Source organism: Canis lupus, chromosome 9 (genome assembly GCF_003254725.2).
Source record: "Canis lupus dingo isolate Sandy chromosome 9, ASM325472v2, whole genome shotgun sequence".
Classification (NCBI taxonomy): domain Eukaryota; kingdom Metazoa; phylum Chordata; class Mammalia; order Carnivora; family Canidae; genus Canis; species Canis lupus.
This window is the reverse complement of record NC_064251.1, coordinates 48,574,776-48,602,163: the sequence shown is the minus strand read 5'-3', so window position 1 is coordinate 48,602,163 and position 27,388 is coordinate 48,574,776. Positions and strand designations below refer to the sequence as shown.

Genomic DNA, 27,388 nt, shown 5'->3' with positions numbered 1-27,388 from the left:
CTCAGCTCCAGGGCAGGCAGTGACTCACCCTGGGCCAGGTGGCCAGGCCTGGTTGTGACATGTTCTCATGGGCCAGTTTGAAACTTGTCTCTCTCTCTTCCTTTCCCCATCCTCCAGCCTCTCTGGTAACTGCGATGACATGGACTCACCACAGTCTCCCCAGGATGATGTAACAGAGACTCCGTCCAATCCCAACAGTCCCAGGTGAGCCCGGCCCTTCCCTTCCTCCCACTGTGTCCACCAGGTGGGCATCAGAGGCACGGGCATCAGGACCCAGGAAAGGCAAGGAAGCTTCCATGCCAGGGGGATGGGACAAATGCCTGCGTCCATAGCTGTGGTGTGTAGGAAGGTTTTTGCGGTGGAGGAGGGAGTATTACATTTTATAAACTATAAAAAGTATTACCCATTCATTATAAAACATTCCAATGACAGTACACAGCAGAACAAGAACTGGAACACAATCTCGTATTAAAAATATATGCATATAAATCATGAAACATCATGTGACTTTTATAAGAATACACACAAAAATATGCACTTGTCATGGTTGTCTGTTTGGAGTGTGGGGTCAGGGAGAGAGAGATTTTTAAAAATTTAAACACCACAAAAGATAAAAGTGAGATTTTCCTTCCCCTAATCTCATACTTTTTAAGGTAATCGCTATTAATTGTCCTTCCTAATCATCTCTACTATGTGTATCCAAATATATATTTTGAAAAAATGTGATCACATTTAGATTAGGAGGGAAGCCTGCAGAGGGCAACGCAGATCCCAGGGCCCCAGCACTAATGGAGGGGGTTTGGGGCATTGTGACAGGCCGGGGAGGTACTAAAGGCCAGTGTGGCTCTGCGCAGAGACAGGGCTCTGCTGTGGGGCGGGGACACAGTAGGTTGGTGGTACCTGTGTGGTGAATTGGAAATACATTCTGGCCTCAGTGCAAACGTAGCCAAGGAAGAGCAGAGGCGAAAAAAGAAGCGGCTGAAGAAGCGCATCTTTGCAGCGGTGTCAGAGGGCTGCGTGGGGGAGCTGCTGGAGCTGCTGGTGGAGCTGCAGGAGCTTTGCAAGCGGCGTCGTGGCCTGGATGTGGCCGGTCAGTGCCGGGCTCCTGCTGTCAGCCTTTCCTCACAACAGCCAATGAGGGGGGCATGCAAGGAGCCCAGAATGCCGGGCTGTGGACTTTGAACCTGCCTCTGAAGGCAATAGGGAGCCATGGGAGGGCTTGGATAGGTGAAGGTCATGGTCTGGCTGCTGCATGGAGGGCGGGAGAAGGGTGCTATTCAGGCAGAGTGGGGGCTGCCACAGCCGAGCGGGGGGAGGTGACCAGCTCTTCAGCAGTGGAAATGGCCAGAATAAAGGACAAGCGGAGTGAGAGAAAGGGAGGCACGATCATGCCATTGGTGATGTGCTGGAAGGTGGGGCCCAAGCTATCTCAGGGACTGGGGAGTAGCTTGTGAGGGAAGTGATAAGCTTTATTTGTCAGCTCCCAGGAGGAGGAGGCCAATTGGAGGTTTCGGTGTGTCAGCAGTGAGGTGGACAGTGGGAAGGCATGCGGTGGGTGAGACTGCACCCCACAGGGGAGACAGTGCAGGAGGCAGAGCCTCAGATAAGGCCCTCAGGGGGAAGGAGAGGAGGTAGCACAGGCCCCAGGAGGCCAGAGCATGGAGCAGGGTCTGGAGGTCTGAGGCTGCAGCCCGCACACCCTGGCCTCCCCACCTTGGGCGGGAAGGGCCAGGGGCAGCCGGGGCCCCTGGTGCGGCTCACCCCACAACCCTGCCTGCAGACTTCCTCATGCACAAGTTAACGGCCTCTGACACGGGGAAGACCTGCCTGATGAAGGCCTTGTTAAACATCAACACCAAAACCAAGGAGATTGTGAGGATTCTGCTGGCTTTCGCCGAGGAGAACGACATCCTGGACCGGTTCGTCAATGCCGCCTACACCGAGGAGGCCTATGAAGGTATGCTGCCTATGAGGGGGCGCTGTGCGGACAGAGACTTCTGGGGTGGGGAGCCTCCCCGCTGTCCCGCAGGCCCGAGCACCAAGCAGCACCAAGCGCAGAGCACGCCTCAGCACCACGCAGCAGGCACTCCTCGCTTCCATCCTTTGCTCTGCAGAGTTTGGAGCCCTGAGCACATGCTAGGCCCTGTTTTTTGGCACTGGGGTGCATGGGGAAAGAGACAGATAGAGGCCACTGCTCAGAATAAAGTAACTAGAGGAAAATGTTATGATAAGAAAATACAAGATGGTCATGTGATAGAGTGACTGGGGATGGGCAATGGCGAGTGGGCCAGCAGGGAGGTAACCTTCGAGCAGAGGCCAGGAGCAGGGCACGGGCAGAAGCCCGATATGGGGATGCCGGTGGCATATGGGGCAGCGGGCAGAAGGCCAGAGATGGTGCCAGACATCTGGGCAAGGCCAACACTCAGCAGTTGCTGGTATCACCATCATCATTCTTACTAACCGACTCATTGGGGTCTTGATTCTGTGATTTCTCTCTTAAATGGACTAGGGAGGGGGCAGGAGACCAAACGTGGGATTGTGTTTTCCTGTCCAGCAAATCTGTGCTGAATAATCATACGGGGCATCCTCATCCTCATTGGAGTTTTGGGACTCAGTAAGCATCCTGTTGGGCTCTAATGAGGTGCAAAAATGATGGGTTTGGGGATGTTGGGATGCTATCTTGCTGACATACCAGGGGGCACGAAACATTGCTCTTTGCAGGGGAACTGTTTAGCGTGAGCTCTCAACTTTTCTCATGGGAGAAAGTCATTTTGGTTTTTTTTAAATTTATTTAAACAGCAGACTTTCACAGGGTTTTCATTATAGATGAGAAAAAGTAAAGGATTGTGAAAACTCAGCACTGTTGATTAGAAGAGAGGGAATCCAGGGAAGATGGCTACAAGGGAGTGCTGAACCTCACAGTGAGCTCCCTGGTAGCCAAAGTGGAGAGAAAAACTGGATGAGCTACATATGACGTTCTCAGCCCATCATGAGGGAGTTGATACTAGTCCTTAGCCAGGGAGGTTTAGGCCAGTGCATCAAGCTTGCCTGCCTTAATTCCTCTCCCTTTTCAGTCCCCTTCTGAACCTCCTTTCTTCTTGTCCGTATACAGGGACTTAACACCCCTTTCTGGCAGCATGTTCCCCTTGAGGCCAGGGAGGGTGCCTATCTTACCCATAGTGAATTCCCTGGGACTTGGGGTCACACGTAAAAGGTCCTTAATAAATGTTTTTTGAATGAGTGAATAAATGAAGATTACTATTAAGGATTTGCTGTCCTGACTGCAACTCTTTACTTTTCTCCCTTCTTAGTCGCCCCTTATCCCTTCCTTCTTTCATGACTTTGTCTTTTGCTAGTGGGCTTGTTGGGGGCTGTGAGCACTTACTCTCTCTCAGCCTGGTGGGAGGAGCCATTTATTTGTCTTTCTAGAAACTAACCCCCCAGTCTTCCCTCTGATGGCACCTGCTGGTACCTTCCTTTCAGTGTCCTGGGTGGGTGCTTCCTGCTGCCTGAGGCTGAGGGGCTCCAGTATCACCAGGGGAACATTTTCCTCATTTTGGGCATGTAACTCTGCCTTTCTGGGTCTCAGCTCCTCCCTCTGGCAGAGGCTAATGTTTCCTCCCTATGCTGCTAGGAGGATCCAAAAACAACTTTTAAAATATTATTTTTAGCACTTTATTAGAGGCTTCAGAAATCTGCCTTTTTAAAACCAATTTATTCAGTTAAAAATTTATCATTAAAAATTTTAAACATACATTTGCAATTAATATAATGAATTATACATCCATCATCAAGATTAAATATAACAATTTATTTTTAATTATATAAATAACACATGAATAGAGTTTCATTGTAAAACATTCCAATATTTTAATTAAGTTAAAAAAAAACCCTTGCCTGTCTTCTTTCTTTGCTGCTTTTAAAATTTTTTATTTAAATTCAATTTGTTAACATATAGTATAACACTCTGCTCATCACATCATGTGCCTTCCCTTTGCCTGTTTTCCACTCTCCTCTCTGGAAATTATTATGGTGTGTAGACTTTGAGGATTTTCCTAGGGCTTTTTATGCATGTATATATGTGTCCATAGAAATAGTTTCATTTATCCATGCACCTATTTAACATAGAATAGTATTTATCTGTTTTCATTGTTCTACAACTTGCCATTTTTAAAAAAAACTGTATGCCTTAGATGCCTCCTCATCCCAGAATATGCAAGTATGCTTCTTTTCTACTTGCTTAGTCTGACTGTGGCTATCCTGTAGCTAATTTCCCTATTCCCCTGTTGATAGTTGGATGTTTCCCAATTTTTCACTATGACAATATCCCAGTACACATTCTTGCCTGTGACCCTGTGCTCAGTGCACACATGTTTTAGGAAAATACTTTGAATTGTACTTTCCGGGTTCAAGGGCATGAACTTTAAAATTTATAATAATGGTCAAAGTTGCCTCCAAAAGATGCTAATTTCTTCTCCCCAAAATACAAAGTACTTATTCACTCATTCCCTCACCTTTCACTAATGCTGGTAATTATTCCTTTCTGGTTTTGCTTTTTGTTTTTGCCTTTTGCCAATCTAGTCAGTGAAAAGTAGAGAAATGTTAACTTGTTAGATTCTGATTTTCTTGATCAACAGTGATTTCAAATATGTTTTGCGTTCTTTATTGGCCATGTGTATTTTCTTCTCTGTAAGGTGCTTGTTAATTTTTTCTCAGTTTTCTTTTAAGCTGCTTATCTATTGATTTGTAAGGGGTCAGCATATCAGGAACTTTAAAAAAACTACTGTCTCAACCCTTCCCCATCACTTGCCTTTTAACTTTCTATAAGATGTCTTTTGGAATACAGAAAGCTAGCTTGCTTGCTTTCTTTCTTTCTTTCTTTTCTTTCTTCTTCTTCTTCTTCTTTTTTTATTTTTATTTTATTTTTTTTTATTTTTATTTTTTGGTAAGCAAACATGTTGGTTTTTTCTTTGTGGTTGTTTCTGCATTTTGGATTTGCTTAAGAAGTTCTCCCCTACCAAAAGGCTAGTTATAAATGAATTTTCAGTTTTTAAATAAAATGCCTACTTCTTTAATCCACCAGGACTTTATTTTTGTGTACGGTGTGGCAGCAGCTCTTTGGAAAATGCTGTTTCTAGTGGGACATTCTGAGACTCTTCCCTTCCTCCAGCTTTCCGGTCCTTTCCATCTGGAGATTCCACAGGCTCCACCAACTACGTCATTGTCCCTCCAGCCCCTTCCTGCTGCTTCTCCCCTGTTCTGTTCCTCCGCTGTCGTCGGGGCACCATTCTCCTGGCTCCTAAACCAGTCATCCCCTCTCTCCCCTCCCCACAGGCCATTCTGAGGTCTTTCTCCTAAGCGCCTTTGGGCCTCACCATCTTTCCCCACTGGAGCGACAGTTCCTTCCAAGTCCGGGCTCATTCTAATGCATCCTCCAGTTTTGCATCCAGGGTGATCAGAAAATACACATGTCCAAAACCCAAAACCCTGATCATGTCACTTGCCTGCTTCAGTGCCTTGTGACTTCCCATAGCACGGAGGAGGAAGTTCTGACCTCCTCGCCTGAAATATGAGGCCTCAGCCAGCCCCCCTGGCCTTGCTAAACTCCAGCGGTCTCAGCTTAGAGGCCGCTCTGGGAACCATCACCTGTTCCCCTGCGGCTGTGTTAGGAGCTCCTGCCCTCTGGGTACCGCAGCCCTCGCGCCTCCCAGGACCACAGCTCCTAAATCCCAGTGAGACTGTGAGCCTCCCTGGGGAAGAAGCAGAGCTCCCCGGCGTGCCCCGCCCTGGCCCGGGCACCGAGCCGGGACCCGGGAGCCGGGAGCCGGGAGCGGGAGCGGGGTGCGGGCGCGGAGCTGGGGGCGCGGAGCTGGGGCGCGGGGCGCGGGGCAGGCAGCTAGCATTTCGCTGAGGCTCTGCGGAGCGTATGGAGGCGGGAGGGACAAGGGTCCAGAGCGGGTAGTCACCCGGGGCCCAGCCACTGAGCGCCCCCCCATCCCCCCCACCCCCGTTCGCAGGGCAGACGGCGCTGAACATAGCCATCGAGCGGCGGCAGGGGGACCTCACCGCGCTGCTCATCGCCGCCGGCGCCGACGTCAATGCCCACGCCAGGGGGGTCTTCTTCAACCCCAAGTACCAGCACGAAGGCTTCTACTTCGGTGGGTGTCCCCCCACCCCGCCTGCGGCAGGAGTCCGAGGCCCAGCCAGCCCCCGGACGGGGGTGGGGGGTGGGGAGACTGGGAGGTGGTGGAGACGGGTGCGCAAGGCCGGAGCCTCCTAACTGGGCCTCCAGGGCAGACCAGAGAGGCTGGGAGGATGGGGGAGCTGGTTCTGGGGTGTCAGCTGCCGGTCGGAGAGGGTGCACAGGCGGGCCCCTGAGCAGCCCTGGCCAGGGAGCAGCAGGCCACACAGCAGGGAGAAAGCCCCGTGTCACAGGGGAGGACAGAGCCTCTGGCGGGGGAGAGGACTTGCCCAGGGTGGTTCGGAGCTGCCAGCTGGGCCTCTGCCCCGTGCCCCCCCGGGGCCACTAAAATGCGCTAACATGTAAGAGAGCAACATCCTCTGACTGACAAGCCAGGCAGTCCAAAAGCAGTAGGGGTCAGGATGCTCTGGGTGAAAAAAAGATGTGTAATTTAGAGACAGTGAAATTCCCGTTTTAATGGACAGTTCTGTTCAGCTCCACAAAAGCACAGGCCTGTGCAACCACCACCATGATTAGGACAGGGTATCAATAGTTCCATCACACCCGAAACTTGCCCCCACAACTTTGTCGACCCCTTTTCCCACTCCAGCCCTGGACTGACAGCCACTGACCTGTCTTCTCCTCTGGGTGGTTTTTTTAATCAGCAGGATCAGCTGGGTCTGAGCAGCTGTGAGGTCAGGGTCTTGTCCTGTCTGTCCAGGGTCTGGCATCAGCTCCTGTTGGAGCCAGTGTTTGGGAAATGTGACAGGTGGGCTGAAGAATGGGAACCCGAGGGAAATTGGAAGGGGAGCAGAAGGAGACCTGCTGTCCAGGCCTGGTTCCTTCCTAGGCTGGCTGTGTGAACACCAATGAGTCATCTGCCTTTTCTTTTCTTTTCTTTTCTTTTCTTTTCTTTTCTTTTCTTTTCTTTTCTTTTCTTTTCTTTTCTTTTCTTTCTTTCTTTTCTTTCTTTTCTTTTCTTTTTTCCTTTCCTTTCCTTTCTTTTCTTCTTTTCTTTCTTTCTTTTCTTTCTTTCCTTTTTTTTTTAAGATTTTTATTTATTTATTCATGAGAGACAGAGAGAGAGAGAGAGAGAGAGAGAGAGAGAGGCAGAGACACAGGCAGAGGGAGAAGCAGGCTCCATACAGGGAGTCTGATGTGGGATTCGATCCTGGGTCTCCAGAATCATGCCCCGGGCTGGAGGCAGGCACTAAACTGCTGAGCCACCCGGGGATCCCTGCCTTATCTTTTCTTAACAAACATTTATTGATCACTTACTATATACACCAGGCACTGTTCTAGGTGTTGGAAATACATCAGTGAACAAAATGAAGACTCCCTACCCTCATGGGACTGAGGTAGACTAGAGGAAAAGTATCAATAATAAACATAATAAATAAGGACACTATGTAATAAACATAATAAATAAGAACACATGTGTAATATGTTAGAAAATGGTAAGTGCTATTGAAGAAATAAAAAATAAGCCAGGGGAAGAGGGAGTTCCAGGGTAGGAAGGAAGTAGATTTCAATTTCAAATAGTGCAGTTAGGGTGACTCATTGAAAAGGTGACATTTGAGCAAAGACTTGGAGGAGGCTTGGGGATGAACAAAGCAGACCCTGAGAAACAGCACTATAAGCAGAGGGAACAGCCTTTGCAAAGGCCCCGAGGTCAGAAAATGCCTGGTATGTTCTAGGAAAAGGAAGGAGGCCACTAAGGCCAGAAAGGAGTGAGTGGGGGTAGGAGAGGAGATGGCGTCCAAGCATATAGGGCCTTGTGGGCATTTGTTGGCACCTGGGCTTTTAGTATGGGTGAGGGGAGTCTTCTGTTTTAATAGGGTCAGTCTGGCTGCTGTGGGGGTACTGATGCAGGGCCGGGGTGTTAGGAGGGAGACCAGTTAGGGGCTTATGGCAGTGATCCAGCTTTAATTTCCCTGCTCTCCCCACACAAGGGGGACATGGGGAGAAGTACAGGGAGCCTCAGGGGTCAGTCCCATGGGGCACACAAGCTTCAGTCCTAGGGCTTGGGGACCCCGGGGGTGGGCCAGGAGGGAACTGAGCTGCAGTGCTCCCCGGTCCCCAGGCGAGACTCCGCTGGCCCTGGCAGCGTGCACCAACCAGCCCGAGATCGTGCAGCTGCTGATGGAGAACGAGCAGACGGACATCACCTCGCAGGACTCGCGGGGAAACAACATCTTACACGCGCTGGTGACGGTGGCTGAGGACTTCAAGACGCAGAACGACTTTGTTAAGCGCATGTACGACATGATCCTGCTGAGGAGCGGAACCTGGGAGCTGGAGACCATGCACAACAACGATGGGCTCACGCCGCTGCAGCTGGCCGCCAAGATGGGCAAGGCCGAGGTGGGGCCCGGGAGCTGGGGGAGGGCAGGGAGACCCACTGCCACTCTGCTGGCTCTCGGGCCTTTCTGGGGACCCCACCGATTACATCTTGGCCTGGGTAGGGTCTCAACCTCAGGTCTGGAAGTGCTTCTATGACCTGAGGTGGGTTTGTTCTGACTCAGAGAGGCAGCATGGAAGGGCCCTCCCTCTGGGCTTCAGGGGCTAACACCCTGTGTTTCTGTCCCCTGCTCTGGAGTTCCCGGCTGGGGTCGGGGAGGGGGCATTTTAAGGCCATGGTGACACAGTACCTCACATGTTTGTGGCTGAGGATTCCTGTGTGCTAGGCACCCAGGCCGGGGCTATGCCTGACCCTTGGGCCTTTGGTCTCTCAGGAGGACAGGAGTCCCAGAACGGCTGCTCTGGACCCAGAGCCAGGGGGTGGCCCGAATCTGGAGAGACCCCTGTCTGGCTGTTGAGACTCAGCCAAGTCCCCAGCAGAGGGTGTGCTTGCTTGTGGCCCTTTGTGCTCTGTGGGGTGTGGCTAAGGAACCCAGGGCTTGACCTCTGCGAAGACATGAGTGGGGGTGAGCTCCCATCTCTATTGGTGCCTGGAGTCACGGCTTGGTCTGAGATCAAGGTCAGGACTCAGGTGGGCCTGCGGACAAGGCTCAGAGAAGCTTGCTTTTTTAGCCTCCATGTGTCCAAGCCCTGGGAGGGGGCTGAGGCTGCTGGGAGGCTCTGGGAGGACTGGGTGGGTGCAGGGGCTGTTGAGCTGTCACAGCTGTGCCAGCCTGAGGGCAGCTGACAGGGAGGCGGGTACCCTGAGGGCCTTGGGTCCAGTCCCAGTGGTCAGGGCTGGGGCCCACAAGGGACCTTTTCATTCTCTTGTGGGGGAAGGAAGGGTTGGAGATTGGCTTTGACAGAGGAGGAATTGTGTGCCTTCCCACCCTGCATACCATCTCCAGTCACCCCTGGGGACATGGTTTGTGGGGGGCTTGGAGGAGAGTCAGATTAGTGTTGAGAGTGGAGCTTCCTACTAGCTGCTGTGGCATGTCCTCTACCTGCATGGAGCATGGCCCCTGACCCTTTGATTCTCTAGAGGATAATGTGCTCCTCTGGGATAAGTCCTGGGGAAGTGACTCCCGCATTCTTGGCCCCTTCTCTTCTTTAGTCAGTGTTTTTTGGAAAACCTTTCTGGACGCTGTCCAAGTTGGCCACTATGCTGGGAGGGCAGGGTGCAGAGGTGCTGAAGACACAGATCCTGTTCCTTGGGGCTCTCCAAGGCTGAGGCTTAGGGTGGGGAGACCTGCCCTGTGTCTGGGAGCTCTCTGCCTGGATTCTGAGGACCAAGGATCCCATAGGAGATGAGATTGGAACACCACGGGGTTGTGGGAGATCGGGGCTCTGACACTGTTCTCCCCAACAAGACCCTCTTCCTGGGCCTTGGGTTGGTGCCCCAGGAAGCCCTGGCCCCAGTTTTGGAAAGCAGTGAGCTGGGGGGCAGTGGCTCTCTACCCTGCCTGCACTTTGGAACTGCCCAGGGAACTTTACAAAATACAGATATCTGGGTGCCCCCTGCAGAGATTTGGACTGAATTAGTGGGTGGTGTGGGATTGCTGTGTGTCCCTTGGTGACTCTACTGTGCGGCAGGGCTTGAGGATCACTACCTGGAGAGGGGGTTTCTCAGGTCTCTCTGCCAGGCTGGCATCTCATATCACTCCCTGTGAGCCTCAGCTAGAATGGTCTTGACTGAGGCTGGGGTAGGGAAGCTGGAAAAACTTCTAGTTTCTTCTCACATCCAGGTCAAACAGAAATTATTTCTCAAACCCATCAGTTCCCAGCTTCTTCACTCAATGGGGTCCTCAACAAGTACAAGGGTCTAGGAGCTGGTTGTGTAGCTTTCCGTGTCCTGCCGAGGGCCTCCACACCTTTTGTCCCTTGTATTCTCAGTCCCTGGTGAATTGGGCAGAGCAGTGAGGTTCACACCCATTCTGCAGATGATGTGGAGCCCGGGGGTCACAGTGGAAGGCGCAGAGGTGGGACAGTCCACCTGGGTGGGAGCATCTTCCCAGCCCTGTTCTGTGGCTGTGGCTCTTCCTGTCCCCAGATCCTGAAGTATATCCTCAGTCGTGAGATCAAGGAGAAGCCACTCCGGAGCCTGTCCAGGAAGTTCACCGACTGGGCATATGGGCCTGTGTCATCCTCACTCTATGACCTCACCAATGTGGACACGACAACAGACAACTCAGTGCTGGAAATCATCGTCTACAACACCAACATTGATGTGAGTCCCTCGGGAGGGCTGGGCAAGAGCAGGGGATGAGGGGCTGGGCCTCAGGCCAGGGGCTTGGGGGCACTGGAAGGACCTGTGCCACTAGCTGGACATGTCTGTAGTCCTCCATTCCTTTGCCTCACTGGGCAGAGTCAATGCAGAAAGGGCAGGGCTAGAGCAGGTGCTGCGTTTACTTGTTCCCAGCTGGCCTTACACTGTACACTTTTGTGGTGGGGGTCTCCTGGCCCCAGAATCCTGGGCAGTGTGAGAGTGGGGGTGGGATGATTGGTATTGGTCTTCTCCATCTCGTCTCTCCCCCTCTTCCTTAATGGTTCTATAATCTCCCCTTCCCCCAGGGAAAGGCACAGCTAGAACAATCAGGGAGGCCTTCCTGGAGGAGGCAAGATGGAGGAAAATCAGTGAAGTGGGAGGGAAAGAGAGAGGATCAGCAGTGAGAGGTTTTCAGCTTTTGGGGGGAAGTGAGGCAGCAGATTGGATCTGCATCGTCCACATGTTACTAAGAGTCACGCTTACCAGAGCCTGCTTTGTCTGGGGTCTCCCTGGACCTTCACAGCAGCCTGGTTGGTAGGGCAGTTTGACTGATATCAGTTCTAGGGATGAGGGAACTGAGGCCCCAGGAGTGTTGGAGGACTTCCCGAGGTCACACAGTGAGGGGGCCGAGCTGGGGCCAGTGACGGCCCTTCCCTCCCATAGGCCATGCTCCCCGCTGAGCAGCAGGTCCTCCCGCTGGAGCCCAGCTCCCATAGGGGTTGACTGCTGCCTGGGGGCTTTGGGAAGGAGCTCAGGGGCTGGAAGTTACCTTCCCAACGCTTCCAGCCAAACCGGTCCGTGGGAGAGACTGCCCCGTCTGCCTGGTTGGTGCTGACTCAGAGCTGCCTCGGAATGCGGCGCCTTGAAGGTGCTGGTGGCTTTCTACCCCCAGAACCGGCACGAGATGCTGACCCTGGAGCCCCTGCACACGCTGCTGCATATGAAGTGGAAGAAGTTCGCCAAGTACATGTTCTTCTTGTCCTTCTGCTTGTATTTCTTCTACAACATCACCCTGACTCTAGTCTCCTATTACCGCCCCCGGGAGGAGGAGGTACGGGGCCCCTGGAGGGAGGGGGGGCGGTCAGAGCTCCGGGAGCTTGGAATGAGCTGGGGGAGATGAAGAAACTGAGGCCCGGAATGACCAAGACGTTTGCACGGCATTCCCCAGTTGTCACCCTTCACAGCTTCTAGGGAACTGAGTATGTTTCTAGTGCTTAGCTATTGTGAGGGAAGTCTGGAAGGTTGGGAGATCCAGGCTCCACCTAAGTCTCGAGCTGATTGGGCCACAGGAAATGAGAGGAGCCGGGGCGTCCCCCACTCTGGGCCTCAGTTTCCATCCATTACACGGGGCACGGAGTTTTGGCTTTGAGCGTCCTGTGAGTGGCTGGGTTCAGATGAACAAATGACACTGAGGAGTGAGGGGTTGTTAGCATGGGCAGTACTGTGTTCCTCACTATAGAGTCCTGGGTTCCACTGTGGGTGGGGACGGGCAGGGAGCTGCTGTTCTTTCTCTCACACTATACAGAGATTGGGCTCCGTGCTGGCTTCTGGCTCAACTAGAGGGTTTGCATGTGTATGTGCGTCATACCCCCAAAGCTGGCATTACCCCTGCCCGCCCTCTCATTCCCCATCTTGCACCCATCCATTCCTTCCCTTCTTCCCAGGCCCTCCCACACCCCTTGGCCCTGACACACAAGATGGGGTGGCTGCAACTGTTAGGAAGGATGTTCGTGCTCATCTGGGCCATGTGCATTTCTGTGAAAGAGGTGAGTGGGCTGCTAAGCCCTCGGGACTTGCTGCAAGGCAGGCAGGGAGATAACAGGCCTGCTTTGATCCACTCCCCTCTGCCTTAGGACGGAGGGCGGAGGGCTTTGGGGAGGCGCCGCCTTGCTTCCTTTCTAAGCTTTAGATTTCTTAGCTACAAAACGAGAATAAATAAATCAGCAGGTCTGTCCTGCCTCTTTATCCCTCCAGCCCTCATCCCTCTGTCCATCTATCAGCCATTTGTCTGCCTTCTCAGCCACTGTGAGCCATCCTCCTGTCCCTCCATTCACCCATTCCATCACCTCTCTTGTTGACTCAGCCATTCATCTGAATGCCTAGCATTCTTCCTCACTGTCCTTCTATCCTTCGTCCATTTTCCGTCCTTCCATCTGTCTCTCAGTCAATTGCTTATCAGTCAATCCATCCAACCAATGAATCAACAGGGATATTCTGAACACTTTCTGTATATGGAGCCCTGAGGGATGTGAGAGGGAGGGAGGAAGTTTATCCTCTTTGAACTCACAGTCTTGTAGGAGATTTTACACAAACACCTGGACTTTAAAATAGAGAACGAAAAGGGACCTGTGTGGGATTCAGACCAGCCCTCAGAGGAAGCGAGATGGCTTGTGTGGGGACAGGAGAAGGAAGGAAAGCTTGAAAGCAGAGAGGGCATTTAGTTTGCGATGTGGGATTTGGCGTGAGGACATTGGAGAGGAAGTCATTATAGGGTGAGCATGGGGGGCAGCGTTAAAAAAGGCTCAGAGGTGGGAGAACTAAGCCATATATAATTTTTTGTCTTTTTTTAAAACTAAAAATTTAATTCCAGTGTAGTTAGCATACAGTGTTCTATTAGTTTCAGGTGTACAATATAGTGATTCAACAATTTTCTACATTACTCACTGCTCACCACAAGTGCCCTCCTTAATATCCATCATCTAATTCCTCCATCCTCCCCACTCCTTCCCCTCTGGTCATCGTCAGTTTGTTCTCCATAGTTCAGAGTTCATTTCTTGTTTTGTGTCTTTTTCTTTTTTTTCCTCTTTGCTCCTTTGTTTGATTTCTTAAGTTCCACATGTAACTGAAATCATACGGTATTTGTCTTTCTCTGACTGACTTATTTCACTTAGCATGATACTCTCTAGCTCCACCCATGTCATTGCAAATGGCAAAATTTTACTCTTTTTTTGTGGCTAATATTCCACTGTATATAGAGAGGACATCTTCTTTATCCATTCATCTATCAGGGACTCTTGGGCCGCTCCCGTAGTTTTGGCTGTTGTAAATATGCTGCAGTAAACATAGGGGTGCATGTATCCCTTTGATTTAGTGTTTTTATATTGTTTGGGCAAATATCCAGTAGCGCAATCACTGGATGGCAGGGTAGTTCTGTTTTTAACTTTATGAGGAACCTCCACACTGTTTTCCACGCTGTACCAGTTTGCATTCCCACCAACAGTGCACAAGCGTTCCTTCCTCTCCACATCCTCACCAGTACCTGTTGTTTCTTGTTTTTGGTTTTAGAAGCTAGGCCGTATTTGGGGAATAGCAGGGAATTGCGTGACTGTGCTGCTTTGCAGAGTCTGGGTGAGCATGAGGGGGAGAGTAAGAGATGTGAGAAGGTTTGGGGGTGTAGCCACTCTTTGCCTGGAGTTGCCTTTGCTCCCAAGCACAGGACCCTTCCATATCCCTCACCTAGGCTCTGGCTTGGCCTTCACACCCTCCCCCTCACTGAGTCCTGGTCCTGAGGAAACACGGCCTTCCTCAGATCCTCCAGTGAGAGGCATGGAGAGGGTGCAGCTTTTCTTTCCTTTTTGGCCTCAGGGCATCGCGATCTTCCTGCTGAGACCCTCAGATCTGCAATCCATTCTCTCTGATGCCTGGTTTCACTTTGTCTTGTAAGTAGATCTGTCTCATTTGGTCACCACTGCACAGGCAGGGCTGAAGTCCTGCATGGTGGCTGCTGTGTTGTCTGGAACAGCCCTTCTCCCACATCACCATGTCCCAGTCATTTTGCCATTGTCTGATGGCAAGGGACCTCCTCTCACTTCTAGTAAGAGAAACCTGTGGGTGCCTACGGAGAGGACTAGAAGACTCTGGTACACTGCCCACCATCAGGTCACAGTGATGACTGTCCTCCACCCTGCCACAGAGCCCCAGGGGGCAGGTGGGGCAGAGAAGGCAGGAAGAAGAAAAGCCCCGCTGTTCATTTCCTAATGAAGGCATAGCCCGGCCTGTTCCTCCTAGTTGTATGGGGTCTAGAGGTTGCCATCTTGAACTCCATCAGATCGGACTGGAAAGCACTAGAGAAATCATCGAGTCTCATCTGTAGGCATGAAAACTGAAGCCCAGAGCAGGGAAGTGAGCAACTAACAGTCAGGCAGAGCCTCAGTGGTGTCGAAGCCATTCCCAGCCTCTGAGTCCTCCTCACCCTGTGCTAAAGCAGGGTTGGCTACCACAGGGCCCTAGCCAGAAAGCCCAGCTCAGCAGCCTCTCCGAATTAGGTCATGTGCAACTGACATCAGAGGCTTACGTGACCCCTGTCTCTAAATGGACAGAGGCTGATTCAGCACTGCAGCCATGAGAACTGGGCAGGATTTGCAGGGTAGGATGAAGAATGTTGGTCTCTATAGCTCTGTAGATCCCACCAAAGTCCCTCTTCTGAGCATTTGGGAAGCTGGATCTACAGGACTTTAAATCTTGCCCCACTGTTTCCAGATACCTCGGTGTACCAGTAGGTACCTTCCTTCTAGAGTCATGAACAGAATTCATCTCCATGGGCAAGTGGGGTACCCAGTTACTGCAGTAAGTGGATGGAACAGGTGCAGCCCTGCCCCATGAGAGAAGCCACATGGGAGTCTCCCACCTTTGAGAAAATATGATAATTCCAGAGAAGAATCCATTTATACAACCACTGGATTTAGTGCAGATGAAAGGCGCCAATCATTGTCCTGCTCTTCTGCTTCTTACATATTTTTTTAGTGATGAGGAAGGTAGATACATATTTCCTTATGTCAATCCAAACTGCATCGATTACCCAAACATTTGCTTTTCGCTGCACAAGAGAAACAAGTTTGCCTGTGTCCTAACTTTAGTTAGATATTTTATGATCGTGGAGACTGTCTGAAGTTATAAGCCACGGAGCTTTTGATCTAGACGTCTGCATAACTGATGATGTAGCACTGTTTAGGAGTAGATTTTAATCCTGTTTGCTTGTTATATATTGAACTTTAAAGATTTTAATGGTAGTAAAATGTACATAACATGAAAGTTGCCATCTTAACCATTTTAAGTGTACAGTTCAATACTGGTAAATACATTCATATTGTTATGCAACCAGTCTCTGTTTAGCATATCTACCATTTAGCATATATTATAGTTTTAAAAAAGATTTTAAAAAGTAGGATGTGGGGGACTTTTGTTATGATTGTCTTTTAAGTATAGACATTGTCAGCCTTTGGCATTTTTGTTAAAAATGCAACCGTGTACTGTATCCTTAGTCTACCCAATGGTTCCCTGATCTATGCGGGGGATCAGAAATCACATGGGTAATTTAAAAAATATGGGCTTCTGAACCAGAATCTCCTTGAGTCCCAGGGGTCTGTATTTTTAGAAAGTCCCGGTGAGCTGCAGCCAGCCCACTGCAAGCTCTGACTCACACCTGGCAATGGCATCTGCGAGGCTGGATCTTAGACATAGTCCAGAGGGCCTGGGGCAGCCTCACCAGTCACTTGAGCATTACCCACCAGGGGGCTGGCACAGGGAAGGGGGCAACGGTTTACGGGAGGCTGGGGTTTGAGTGTCTACCCTGATGCTGAGGAGGAGTGAGTAAGGCCCTTGTCTCCTGTGTCTCCTGAACAGTTTTGTCCAGGCTGTGCTCGTGGTACTGTCTGTCTTCTTGTACTTGTTTGCCTACAAGGAGTATCTTGCCTGCCTTGTGCTGGCTATGGCCCTGGGCTGGGCAAACATGCTCTACTACACGCGGGGATTCCAGTCCATGGGCATGTACAGCGTCATGATCCAGAAGGTGCGTTGGAGGCTTCCGAGCATCACAGACATGCAGGCGCCACAGTGGGGGAACCCTCAGGAAATGGCCGTTTTTCAGATGGGGAAACAGGTCTGCAGAGCAAAAGAAGCTGGTCCTGTGGGCAAGCCTCTGCTCTTTCTCCCAAACAGCACTGTCTCCCTTTGCTCAAGCTTTAAGTGTCCAGACCTTAAAACGGCTGCAGGTACCTGGGCTTGTTGGGCACGGAAGGAATACACTGTATGGAGAATTGGTCCTCACCCCCAGGCAGTGGTGTGCTGGTAACTAATTAACAGCCAGCTCTCTGAGAAAAATGCCTACACATGCACAGGTATTGTGTTTATGATAGGTTCTATTATGGAAAGGATGAGTAGTACATCATTAACAAATAATGAACTGTATAATGCTATTTATTATAAATTCCACATACCTAGTTGAATGTGGCAGAACAATTGGTTGATTTTTGCTGGACTCCTCTGTCTGTTGCTGATCTGTGGTTGCAAGTGACAGAGTGTTATTGCAACATCAGTGTGGTGGTTGTTTAGTTTAAGGAGTAAGATGAAAGTGAAGCAGTGCAGCCTTATGTGGGAACTTCCCCTGTTTGTCAACAATGGGAGCCACTTAGTTGCTGAATTGGATAAGTTTTCAAATATCCTAAGATTATTTCATTAATGTTACTGTGTTATTCACGACACAACAGCTGCAGATAGGAATAGGACACATTTTAAAGTTTAATCTGCCTTAACATTTTCTCCATTACTGTCAAATCTAGATCTAGACTATCTGCAAAGTAATGAGTCTATGATTTGTCCCATGGTGTAAATTTCCATGGTGTAAATCCTTCCATGGTTGATTTCCAGCTACCACTATGGCATCGATGAACACAGAGTTGGAAAGAGATGCACAGTAACTCATTACACAGTATGTACGCCATGGCTGTCAGAGATGTAGATAGCCCTAATAGCTTAGGTAATTATAAAATGAGTGATGAGGTTTGAATATTTATTATCTTTGTTTTTACTATAATTTACTTAATTATAAGTTTATGTGATTTAATTTTTAATAATGGCTCTGTTTAACAACCAGCCTACAAAACTGATGAAAATGTAACCATCAGCTCTTACGAGCAGGCGTGAGCTGGTTCCAGCACATCACTGCCCCCAGGAAGTGTGAGGATTTTAGACATGAGACTCTCTGAAAAAATGTGCTCATGTATGGGCTGAATCATGAAGGACAGAGGCAGACTGTGTTCCAGGAGGGAGGAGGGAAGGGAGCAGGAACAGGAGGGAAGGCTTCTTGGAGGAGATGGGGCTCAGAGGAGACCTTTGGAGCACCAGCAGGATTTGGCTAGGGGAAGGAGAATGGTTTGAGGGAAGGCATGGTGAGGGTGGGTGCTGGGTGAGGGTGGGAAGCAGTAAGGAGATCAGGATCTAGGGAATATGTGACCAAAGCTTACTCTTGAATCATGTTTCTCCCTTTATAGGTCATTTTGCATGATGTTCTGAAGTTCTTATTTGTATATATCGTGTTCTTACTTGGATTTGGAGTAGGTAATTGATTTATAAATAATAGGAACTTCCACATTTGTAAAGCACTTTATACAGATGTTAAAATGACAAAGCACACAGCAACCTCAGCAAGTTATGTCACCTACCAGTGGAGCATTTGCCATGCTTAGCATTTTCCAAGCATTGTCTTTTTACTTGTCTCAGTATCTCCACCAAGGGGGAGTCATCATCCTGGATCATAAGGTAATGGAGGCTTAGAACCAGACCTGTCACTCTTGTCTACCCACACTGTGTGGATGCCTCCCACGTCTACATCCAGCATCTTATGTGGCCCTCACAACCTGAGAGAGGCTTGGCAGATGGTTTTGGCCCCATTTTATAGAAGGGAAGCTAAGAAGTTTGCAGAAATGTAACTGATGGTTTTTGAAAAATAGGAGTAAATTAATGCACTGAGGTAAGCTCCTTTGGCTCCCCCACATCATGTTATTTGCAGTTTGCTTCAGATATATCTGTGGGAGCCTCTGCTCTCCTGGACTGGGGATGGGGAGCCCCCTCTTAAAGTCTCTTCATTTGTACAACCTGATTTTATTTCTAACTTCTACATAGAGAGGTATCATTGTATTTTCCCATGCCAGTTCTCCCCCATGCCCCTATGCCACCACTACCCACCCCCCCTCATGATCATTGGCATTTGAAACTAGGCAGCATTCCCATCTTCTGGTTTTTGCTGGGCCACGGTGTGCTTATTTATTTTCTCCTTCACTAGCTTGTTTATTCATTCACCCATTTACTCACTGATTAATTTGACCATCCATCCATCTATCCATTTAGCAATGAGCCACTGCTATGGCATGTTGGAAGGAAGAGAAGAAAAGGGCCCAGGTTTTGGCCAGGGAATCTCCCTACAGAGCATGAACAAGAGACTCAGGACCTTATGGTTTTGGAGGAGATGACCCAGGCTACAGGAAGTTGGAGAACTAGGGATACATGTAGATTATAGTTGGCAACTCTGCAAGGCTGTGAGTGATCAAGGGCTGAATGGCAGGGTAGAGGAGGGAGAGAAGAGTGTGGGCTTCATTAGGCAGGAAGGGCTTTCTGCAGGAGATCAAGGCAGAGGACCCGCATGGTAAAGCTTCCAGGAAGCTGAGGCTAGAGGCAAAATCTAAATGACCAGAGGGGATGAGGCAGTAGGCTTGCAGTGTGTGTGTGTGTGTTGGGGGGGGGGGCATGTGTGTATGTGCAAGTATGCATGAGTTTATTGGGTAATTAGCCAGGCACAGTGCCAGAGGAGAAACCCTATTGTGTCCTCCCAGCCCTAGCCTCGCTGATCGAGAAGTGTCCCAGTGACAACAAGGACTGCAGCTCCTATGGCAGCTTCAGTGACGCGGTGCTGGAACTCTTTAAGCTCACCATAGGCCTGGGTGACCTGAACATACAGCAGAACTCCAAGTACCCCATCCTCTTTCTGTTCCTGCTCATCACCTATGTCATCCTTACCTTTGTCCTCCTCCTCAACATGCTCATTGCCCTGATGGGAGAAACAGTGGAGAATGTCTCCAAGGAGAGTGAGCGCATCTGGCGTCTACAGGTGAGCCTGGCAGAGACTCGGCATGGGGGTCTTCACAGGGACTCAGTTCAGCACATGGTATTGACAACTGTCTGTGCCAGTGGATCTGCGGCGGGGCCTGGGAATCTGCACAAGCTCTGCGTGGTTGGCCAGGTTCTGGGAAACTCTGTCTAGGTTCCTTAAGTATAAGGTCTAGGCAATGTGACTGGACAACAGCACATGTGAGACAAACTCAGGCATATGGGCATGCTCTGCTCAGTCAATGGTGTGATATGTGGATGTTGATATACGACTTGCATATAGATTGCATTAAGAGGAGTATAGGGTATAGGGCAATGGAGATGACCATTCTGCACTCCTCAGTCCTGGCTGCAACATTCCTTACATGCTGGGGGCTTTACACACTGAGGACACTAACCCACAGGATGGTCCAGAGCTGGTTTCCAGGTCTGGGAGAGGACTGGAAACTGTGTCTCAATAAATGGTATTGGGACTAGGGTTGAAGAAGGTGAGAGTTTCTTCAGATATCTGCAGAGCTACTTGTGAAGGAACAGCTTCCTTCTGTGGCCCCAGAAGGTAGAACTGAGGTATATGGGGCAAGAACAGGGAGAAAAGCTTTGATTTGACACATGGAAGTTTCCAATGATTATGGCCTTCTTAATGGGTTTGTCGATTGCATTCAGAAGAGACTTGACAAATTATCGACAGCAAAACTGCTGAGGTCATTCCAAGCCTGGCATGCGGGTGGAACTATGTCATGTCTGCACCTTTCTTCACCGTAGGATCCCAGGATCCTAATATTTTCCCAGGAGTTAGGAAGCTCCTGGACTCCCAGAAACATTGTTTATGTTGTGTGGTTTCTTTTAAAAGATTTTATTTATCTATTTATTTGAGAGACCGAGCACAGTAGTGGGGGGAGGGGCAGAGGGAGAAGCAGGATCCCCACTGAGCAGAGACCCCAACATGAGGCTCCATCCCAGGACCCCAGGATCATGACCTGAGCCCAAGGCAGATGCTTAACCCACTGAGCCACCGAGGCGCCTGTATGTTGTGTTTAAAGCAATTCATACCTTTCCCAAACTTCCTGGTTTTCATTTTGAATTCTGTGGAATAGCTGAACCCTCAGGATCTATGCATTAAGCATCCAGTGGAGGTGGAGCTGGCTGTTTGGTGGCAGGTGTGCATGTATGTGTGTGTGTGTGTGTGTGTGTGTGTGCGGGGGTGGGTGGGGTGGCTGCCTGCACATTCACACGGAGCTGTGTTCCTGGGCTGGCTCCGCATTGATGTGCCTGATTAGGCCTATTTATGTCCCCAGAGAGCCAGGACGATTTTGGAGTTTGAGAAGATGTTACCAGAATGGCTGCGGAGCAGATTCCGGATGGGGAGAGCTGTGTAAAGTAGCAGAGGAAGATTTCCGGCTGTGTTTGCGGTAACAAAGGGGGGTGGGGGGGCCTTGGGGGCGGTCTTTGGGTGGGGAAAGGGAGATGAGTCAGTGGGTGTCAGAGAAACAGTGCTGCCACTTGCTTCCCAATCCGGTGACATGGAATTTGCTCAGGACATGGAATTTGCTCCTGCGGGGTCGCTGGCGCTGGGACAAGGCTTCTCAAGCTCCGAAGGCAGAGGGAAGGAGACTGCTGGCAGCATTCGCCTCTCTGCCCCTGGCCGATGCCCGCAGGGCCTCCCCTCATCCAGCATCTGCTTTAGGAAAGATTTGCCGGCCTGGCACTTCTTGTCCTTCTCTGTACCCTGTGTGGGTTTGTGTGACACCAGGGGACCTGAGGCATGTTTTGTCACTGTCAAATGGAAAGTGAGACAGTGACTTTGGACAGATATCAAGCTTTTTGGCTTTTGAAAAGTACTTGCCAATGCCATGACCGACTTTTCGGATGAGTCTACCTCTCCCTCCCCTGTCTGGCTACCTGACCTTACACACTGCCCTCTGCGTGTAACCTTACCATGCTCACCACCATTCCCAGCTATATAACCCTTACCCAAACAATATCTCTCATGTCCACACCCTCGTCCTAGAGATGTTCCCTGAATGTGAACTTCAGCCAAACCATTGCCTCCAGTTGCAATCTAGAGCCTTAGACTCTGCTTATTCTTATTGGGGTTTGAACCCTAACCACTTTCTCCAAGTACAACCCTAACCCTTAACTCTAAACTTCTAAACTTCTTCAAGTTTAGTCCTCACACCATCATATCTCAGCCTGGGCCATCTCTCCTCCTTCCCAGGGACTGCCTCTCACCAGTAAGGCACAGCTGTTGCTGTCTGAAGATGTCCCTTTGACAGTGTCTGGGCCCCACACACTGGGAGGGGGACTGACCCCTAGAAGTATGGGGAAATGGAGACTTGCCTGGGTTTCAAACTCTAAAAATCTGACATGACCATGTGAGGCCAGGGTCCCAGATCCCCAGGATGGACAGAGGGGAGCTGTCTGGAACACCCTAAATGCCATGTTTGCATTTAATGAGGTGCAACTGAGAAGTAGTGAGAATGATTATTACACTTGCAGGATCAATGAGGTGAAGTGGACTGAATGGAAAACGCATGTCTCCTTCCTCAATGAAGACCCAGGGCCTGGGCGACGAACAGGTACTGTTGCTGTCAGGAAGTCTGATGGCCATGCCTGTCTGGCCATGTGACCTTGGGCAAATTGTGTCTGAGGGCCCTGATTTTCCCCATCTGCAAAATGCGAGGGCTGAATTAAATGGGTTCTCAGGTCCTTTTCAGCTGTGACATTGTACAACCCTAGCTGGAATAAATTTTAAAAATTGGGTGGTGAAAAAGAATTAGGTGGTACACTGGAGATGGAAGCCCTCGTTGCAGAGCATTGCTTTTCTAAAATAGTGGTTTTGGTGTTTTTTGGTGTTTTGTATTTTTAAGCAGATTTCAACAAAATCCAAGATTCTTCCAGGAGCAACAGCAAAACCACCCTCAATGCATTTGATGAAATAGATGAATTTCCGGAAACTTCAGTGTAGAAGCAGAATCCAGAGCTGGTGTGAGCACGGGCCGTCTGATGCTGCAGGCTGAGTCCTGGGTCTTGGGTCCTGGGTCCTTGGTCCTGGGTCTGCGCTGAGGCCTACAGAGCCATGGTGCCTTCGCCTGAGTGCCCAGGAACGGAAAGCACCTTTACACTGAGTGCGTGGCTGAACTGAGAGGCTGTCGATCTGTCTGAGTGGGAAACACCTTGGATTTTTTTTTTTTCTTTACTCAGCAAAGGGTTTGTGCAAACACATAGCAGGCAGCCCTGAGCCTGGGAGGACTCCCTGAAGTCCAGGGTGAGGCCACTGGGCTCAGCAACTGCAGGCCAGCTTGGCTTGGAGAGAGGGGTGGCAGGGAAGGGGCAGAGAGGCCTGGGGAACAGAATTTCCTTCCTGACAACATCTGCTTGATGGGTGGGGCCCACACATTCCACTGTCTCCCTTCCTGTGACTGGGTCTCCTGAATTTAAGAGATTCTTGATCCCATCCCAGAACAAACAGGGCGCTGAACTCAGTCGGATGTCCTAGGGGAGGAGAGGACTGAACTATGGGACTGCCCTTCCCAATCCCTTCAGGGAACAGGAAACTACCCTTGGAATGGGTGCTTTGGGACCCCAAGGCTCCAACTGTCTCAAACCGAGAGACGTTTTTAGTAGACTAATTAACACAGGGTTTTTATTTTCAATAGAGAAAAGACATTTCAGTTTTGGAGGAAAGTTACTTCAGATGAAGTATGTCATTTTAAAAGCTGAGAAACAGATTTGGGGATTTGGGGCTGCATATAAGTATTATATACTTGGCCTTGGGGTGGCCAGAGCAGGGACAAAAAGCTTTTCTTTACACACAAAAAAGTCCACAGGAGATGTGACAGGCAGGGTCTGTGTGGGCCATTGTGACCTGGGTGGAAGAGCTTGGCTCTTGTCCTTGTCCTGGCCCTGTCATCACACATGCCTCCCAGCTGGGAGTGTGGCTTCGTCTGACACAGAAATAGCAGCTGCTCTGTTTATATGGTCTTAAATCTCAGAGGTTACTATTCTACGTCAGTATTTCTCATTGGAGGAATTTAACAAACTACCTGAAATGCTCTGGTATTAAATATTTTTGTTAACTGTGAATTTTGAGGCTGAGGGGAAGGAGTGTGAGAAAGGAGTATTTGCCAAGACATAGGGCTGCTTTTTAGAGCCTTCTCCTCTGATTTCCTCCCCCTGAAATTACACAGAGTCAGTCTGGAACAGAGGTCAAGTGGGGATGGAAGACTTCTGGGTCACTGGCACCTAAACAACCATAAAATCCCCTCTGCATTAGGTATCTGGTAAAAGGATTCATGTGGGAATTTTAGAGGTGGAATTATAAAGATATTAACCATGAATTTTAATTTTAAAAGGCATAAAACTAAATTTGGCCTTTAGACAACTTGGCAGTTGGCTAGTGAATCTGCCGTGAGGCAAACTGAGGAGTGCTGGCCAAACAGTCCACTCTGGGCTGCTCTGTGTGCCAACTTCTCTGGGTGAGTGGCCGCTTGGCCTTTGTGCCCCTTGGGGGCCGGGGCTGGGAGAGGTGAGGTGGGTCGAGGATGAGCCTGAGACCCGCACAGTCCGCGGCAGCCTCTGCACTCTCAGCTGAAGCCAACCAGGGCTCTAAGCCGTGGTGCTCAGATCAAGCTCTGGTTGTGAGCAGGGGTAGCAGGGACTAGGCATGTTCTCTGGAAAGGGAAGATTGGGGGAGGAGGATCATCATGGAGGCAGGAGGAGCACATGCATTCCAGATGGGTGGGAATGGTGCCAAGGAAATTTCAAGGACAAAGATTTTGGTTCCATTCAGTCTAGCAACTGCTCCAGATATTGGGGATGTTTAAGTAGAACTTATTAGGGATGCTGTTAAAGATTACAATCAGATGGATGGACTTTGAGATCCTTCTAGCCTGGAGATCAGCCTCCTGTATCTGGAGTCCCCTACTTGTACACCGCCAAAGCAAATGTCCTGGTCTGAAGGGCAGCCATTTGGATCCATGGTGCCATGGTCTGGGAATTCAGAATTGTTTTGATTTGGATAATAATGGATAAAGTCACACAACTCTCCATTTCTGACTTGAATACAAGCTAGGACAGGGGGGTGAGGCAGATGGAAATTATAATGGGATCTTGGTCTTCTCACACATCTGGAGAGCTGTTCTCTGTGAGTCTGGATGGAATATGTTGGCAGGGACATTTTTTGTACCATATTCATCTCTCAAAGGGTTTTGGCCTAGATTATCTGGGCCTTGGTAGGTTTACCAAGGCAAAAGGAAGCAATGAGTCAAAGATCATTTGTTTGAAAAATCAGTTCCCTTATTTTACACCTGGAAACTAAAGCCCAGAAAGGAAAATGGATTTGTTTAAAACCACGCAGGAAGTCACATCAGAGCTGTTGAAGCTGCAGTGTTCTGACTCCTGGGCCACAGGTATCTCCCAGCACCATTTGTTTTTTTAGCACATTCAGGAAATTTGAACTCCACTCTGTGCTTGCCACACATGTTATGTCAGGCGGCTAAGGCTTTTTGCTCAGATGATTCATGTTGGCAGTTTCCATTGTCCCAGTGAGCCCTATGACAGATTTGAAATTCAAGTGTGCACATAGCTGTGTACATACCACACACATACACACACACCGCACTGAATCCACGGTCATATTGGGACATCTTAAAACTTCATGATTTATATTTCAGTAATTTAAGGGGTGGGCATTTCCCAAGGATGGAATCTCCCATGCTCAGATAATGGCTGTGGCTGAGAATTTTCCTTTGCCTACACTGCCTTAGGAAGGATCTATTATTTTGACATCGTGTGATGTATGTTAAGAATAAACATGGTGCTTGCCTTCCTCACTGGGATGTAGCAGAAAGTGGACAAGGTTGTACTGTGAAGTATTAAGCTCCTAGAAGGCTCTTGCCTAAGAGAGTCCAGTATTACTAAAGTCCCTTTCCTTCCCTGAGGCCTGCTTGAACTGTGTCTTCTGGCTCCGGGCGGGGCCTGGGTCGATGGGCCGTTATCCCGGTCTATAAGCCATACTTGAGTTTTGCATTGATTTACATGTTTATACTGTGATCTTGATCCCAAACATAGACTTGTCACCTCGTTCTCATTGAATGTGCCTGATCATTGTAAATTTTAATTCACATACTTGTTCTCAGTGTTGTGTGTGTGTGAAACTCTGTGCTTAATTAACTAGTCACAAATAGAGTAAGAACATTTTAGCACCTTTGAAGAAGTGCTTTTATGATTTCTAATAAATATTTATTTTGCCTTGTTATGATCATAGTTTATCCTTGTCTTAGGTATGCCACCATGAAGACCAAGGGGTGGTCTGTAAAGAAGAAGAAGCCCACTTTTTGTACCTGAAATAGTATTATCGGTCCTAGGACAGAGTCAGCACATTGAGACATTTAGGTCACCTTTGTATACGTTTACATCTGACAGTGTATTGATGGCCAGTACCCCATTTGAACCACTCAACAATTCCAGAACCAGTTTGAGTCAAAGGAGACTAAGGGAGTTGAAATGAGATGCCCAAGGAATCAGCCAGAAAGTGTTAGCAGTTCAGGCCACATGACCCCCAAGCAGTGCTCTATCCATCATGTCCTGCTGGCTATCAACTTATTTTGTGTAGATATAAAATCATGGCTCCTCTCGGTGTCCATCAAAAGATGAATGGATAAAGAAGATGTGGTCTATGTATACAATGGAATATTACTCAGCCATTAGGAACGACAAATACCCACCTTTTGCTTCCATGTGGATGGACCTGGAGGGTATTATGCTGAGTGAAGTAAGTCAATCGGAAAAGGACAAACATTACATGATCTCATTCATTTGGGGAATATAAACATTAGTGAAAGGGAATAAAGGGAAAGGAGAGAAAATGAGTGAAAATATCAGTGAGGGTGACAAAACACGAGAGACACCTAACTGGGAAATGAACAAGGGGTAGTGGTAGGGGAGGTGGGCGGAGGGTTGGGGTGACTGGGTGATGGGCACTGAGGGGGGCACTTGGTGGGATGAGCACTAGGTGTTATGCTATATGTTGGCAAATTGAACTCCAATAAAAAAAAATAAAAAGTAAAAAAAGTAAAAAGTAAGATTTGGAAGAAAAAATAAAAATAAAATAAAATAAAATAAATAAATAAATAAAATAAATAAAATAAATAAATAAATAAATCATGGCTCCCTGTGGAGACCAGAAAATATAAATCCTTTCTGTCCACTTCACAGGATCTTTGTCAGGAAGCAATGATAATACTATCATTACTGGCCAACTCATACATATATGCATTTTTAAAATTCTTTTGAGCTATTTCATAAGGATGGCAGTTTTTAACTTGATTGCCAAGACACTGCTGTGTCATGATGGGTTGCAGAACTTGCAAATAATTTATTAATGAGTGATTTGCTGCATTTGGTGAGTTATTTACTTAATTCAAAAGACTCCTAGAGTAACATCCTTCACTGGGATGTGTCTTCTTGAGTGACAAAGAAATGGGAATTGTACATAATGTACATCCTAGCTCAAATAAGTTTCCATTTATAATCTAGGAATGTGCTATCCATGAGAACATTCTGGGTGGACCAATAGTAAAAGGATAGAAACCTCTGTCGTAAGATATATTATGGGAGTGGGATGCCGAGGTCAATGGATACGAACAGTTTTATGGCTCTTG

The 27,388-nt window shown here is 49.0% G+C and overlaps 1 protein-coding gene across 1 annotated transcript in view; it reads left to right on the top strand.

Annotated features, from left to right (window-relative positions):
• The window catches only part of TRPV3 (transient receptor potential cation channel subfamily V member 3), a 35,606-nt gene extending 9,619 nt beyond the window's left edge, over positions 1 to 25,987 (top strand). Inside the window, 16 exon segments of the mRNA XM_025476076.3 lie at positions 118 to 204; positions 936 to 1,090; positions 1,781 to 1,957; positions 6,018 to 6,158; positions 8,265 to 8,545; positions 10,632 to 10,808; positions 11,740 to 11,898; positions 12,512 to 12,613; positions 14,433 to 14,506; positions 16,470 to 16,635; positions 18,116 to 18,182; positions 19,454 to 19,728; positions 21,023 to 21,088; positions 21,090 to 21,136; positions 22,224 to 22,303; positions 22,598 to 25,987. Of these exon segments, the coding sequence (XP_025331861.3) occupies positions 118 to 204; positions 936 to 1,090; positions 1,781 to 1,957; positions 6,018 to 6,158; positions 8,265 to 8,545; positions 10,632 to 10,808; positions 11,740 to 11,898; positions 12,512 to 12,613; positions 14,433 to 14,506; positions 16,470 to 16,635; positions 18,116 to 18,182; positions 19,454 to 19,728; positions 21,023 to 21,088; positions 21,090 to 21,136; positions 22,224 to 22,303; positions 22,598 to 22,692 (2,149 nt within the window). The 3' untranslated portion in view covers positions 22,693 to 25,987.
• The last annotated feature ends 1,401 nt before the right edge of the window (positions 25,988 to 27,388 follow it).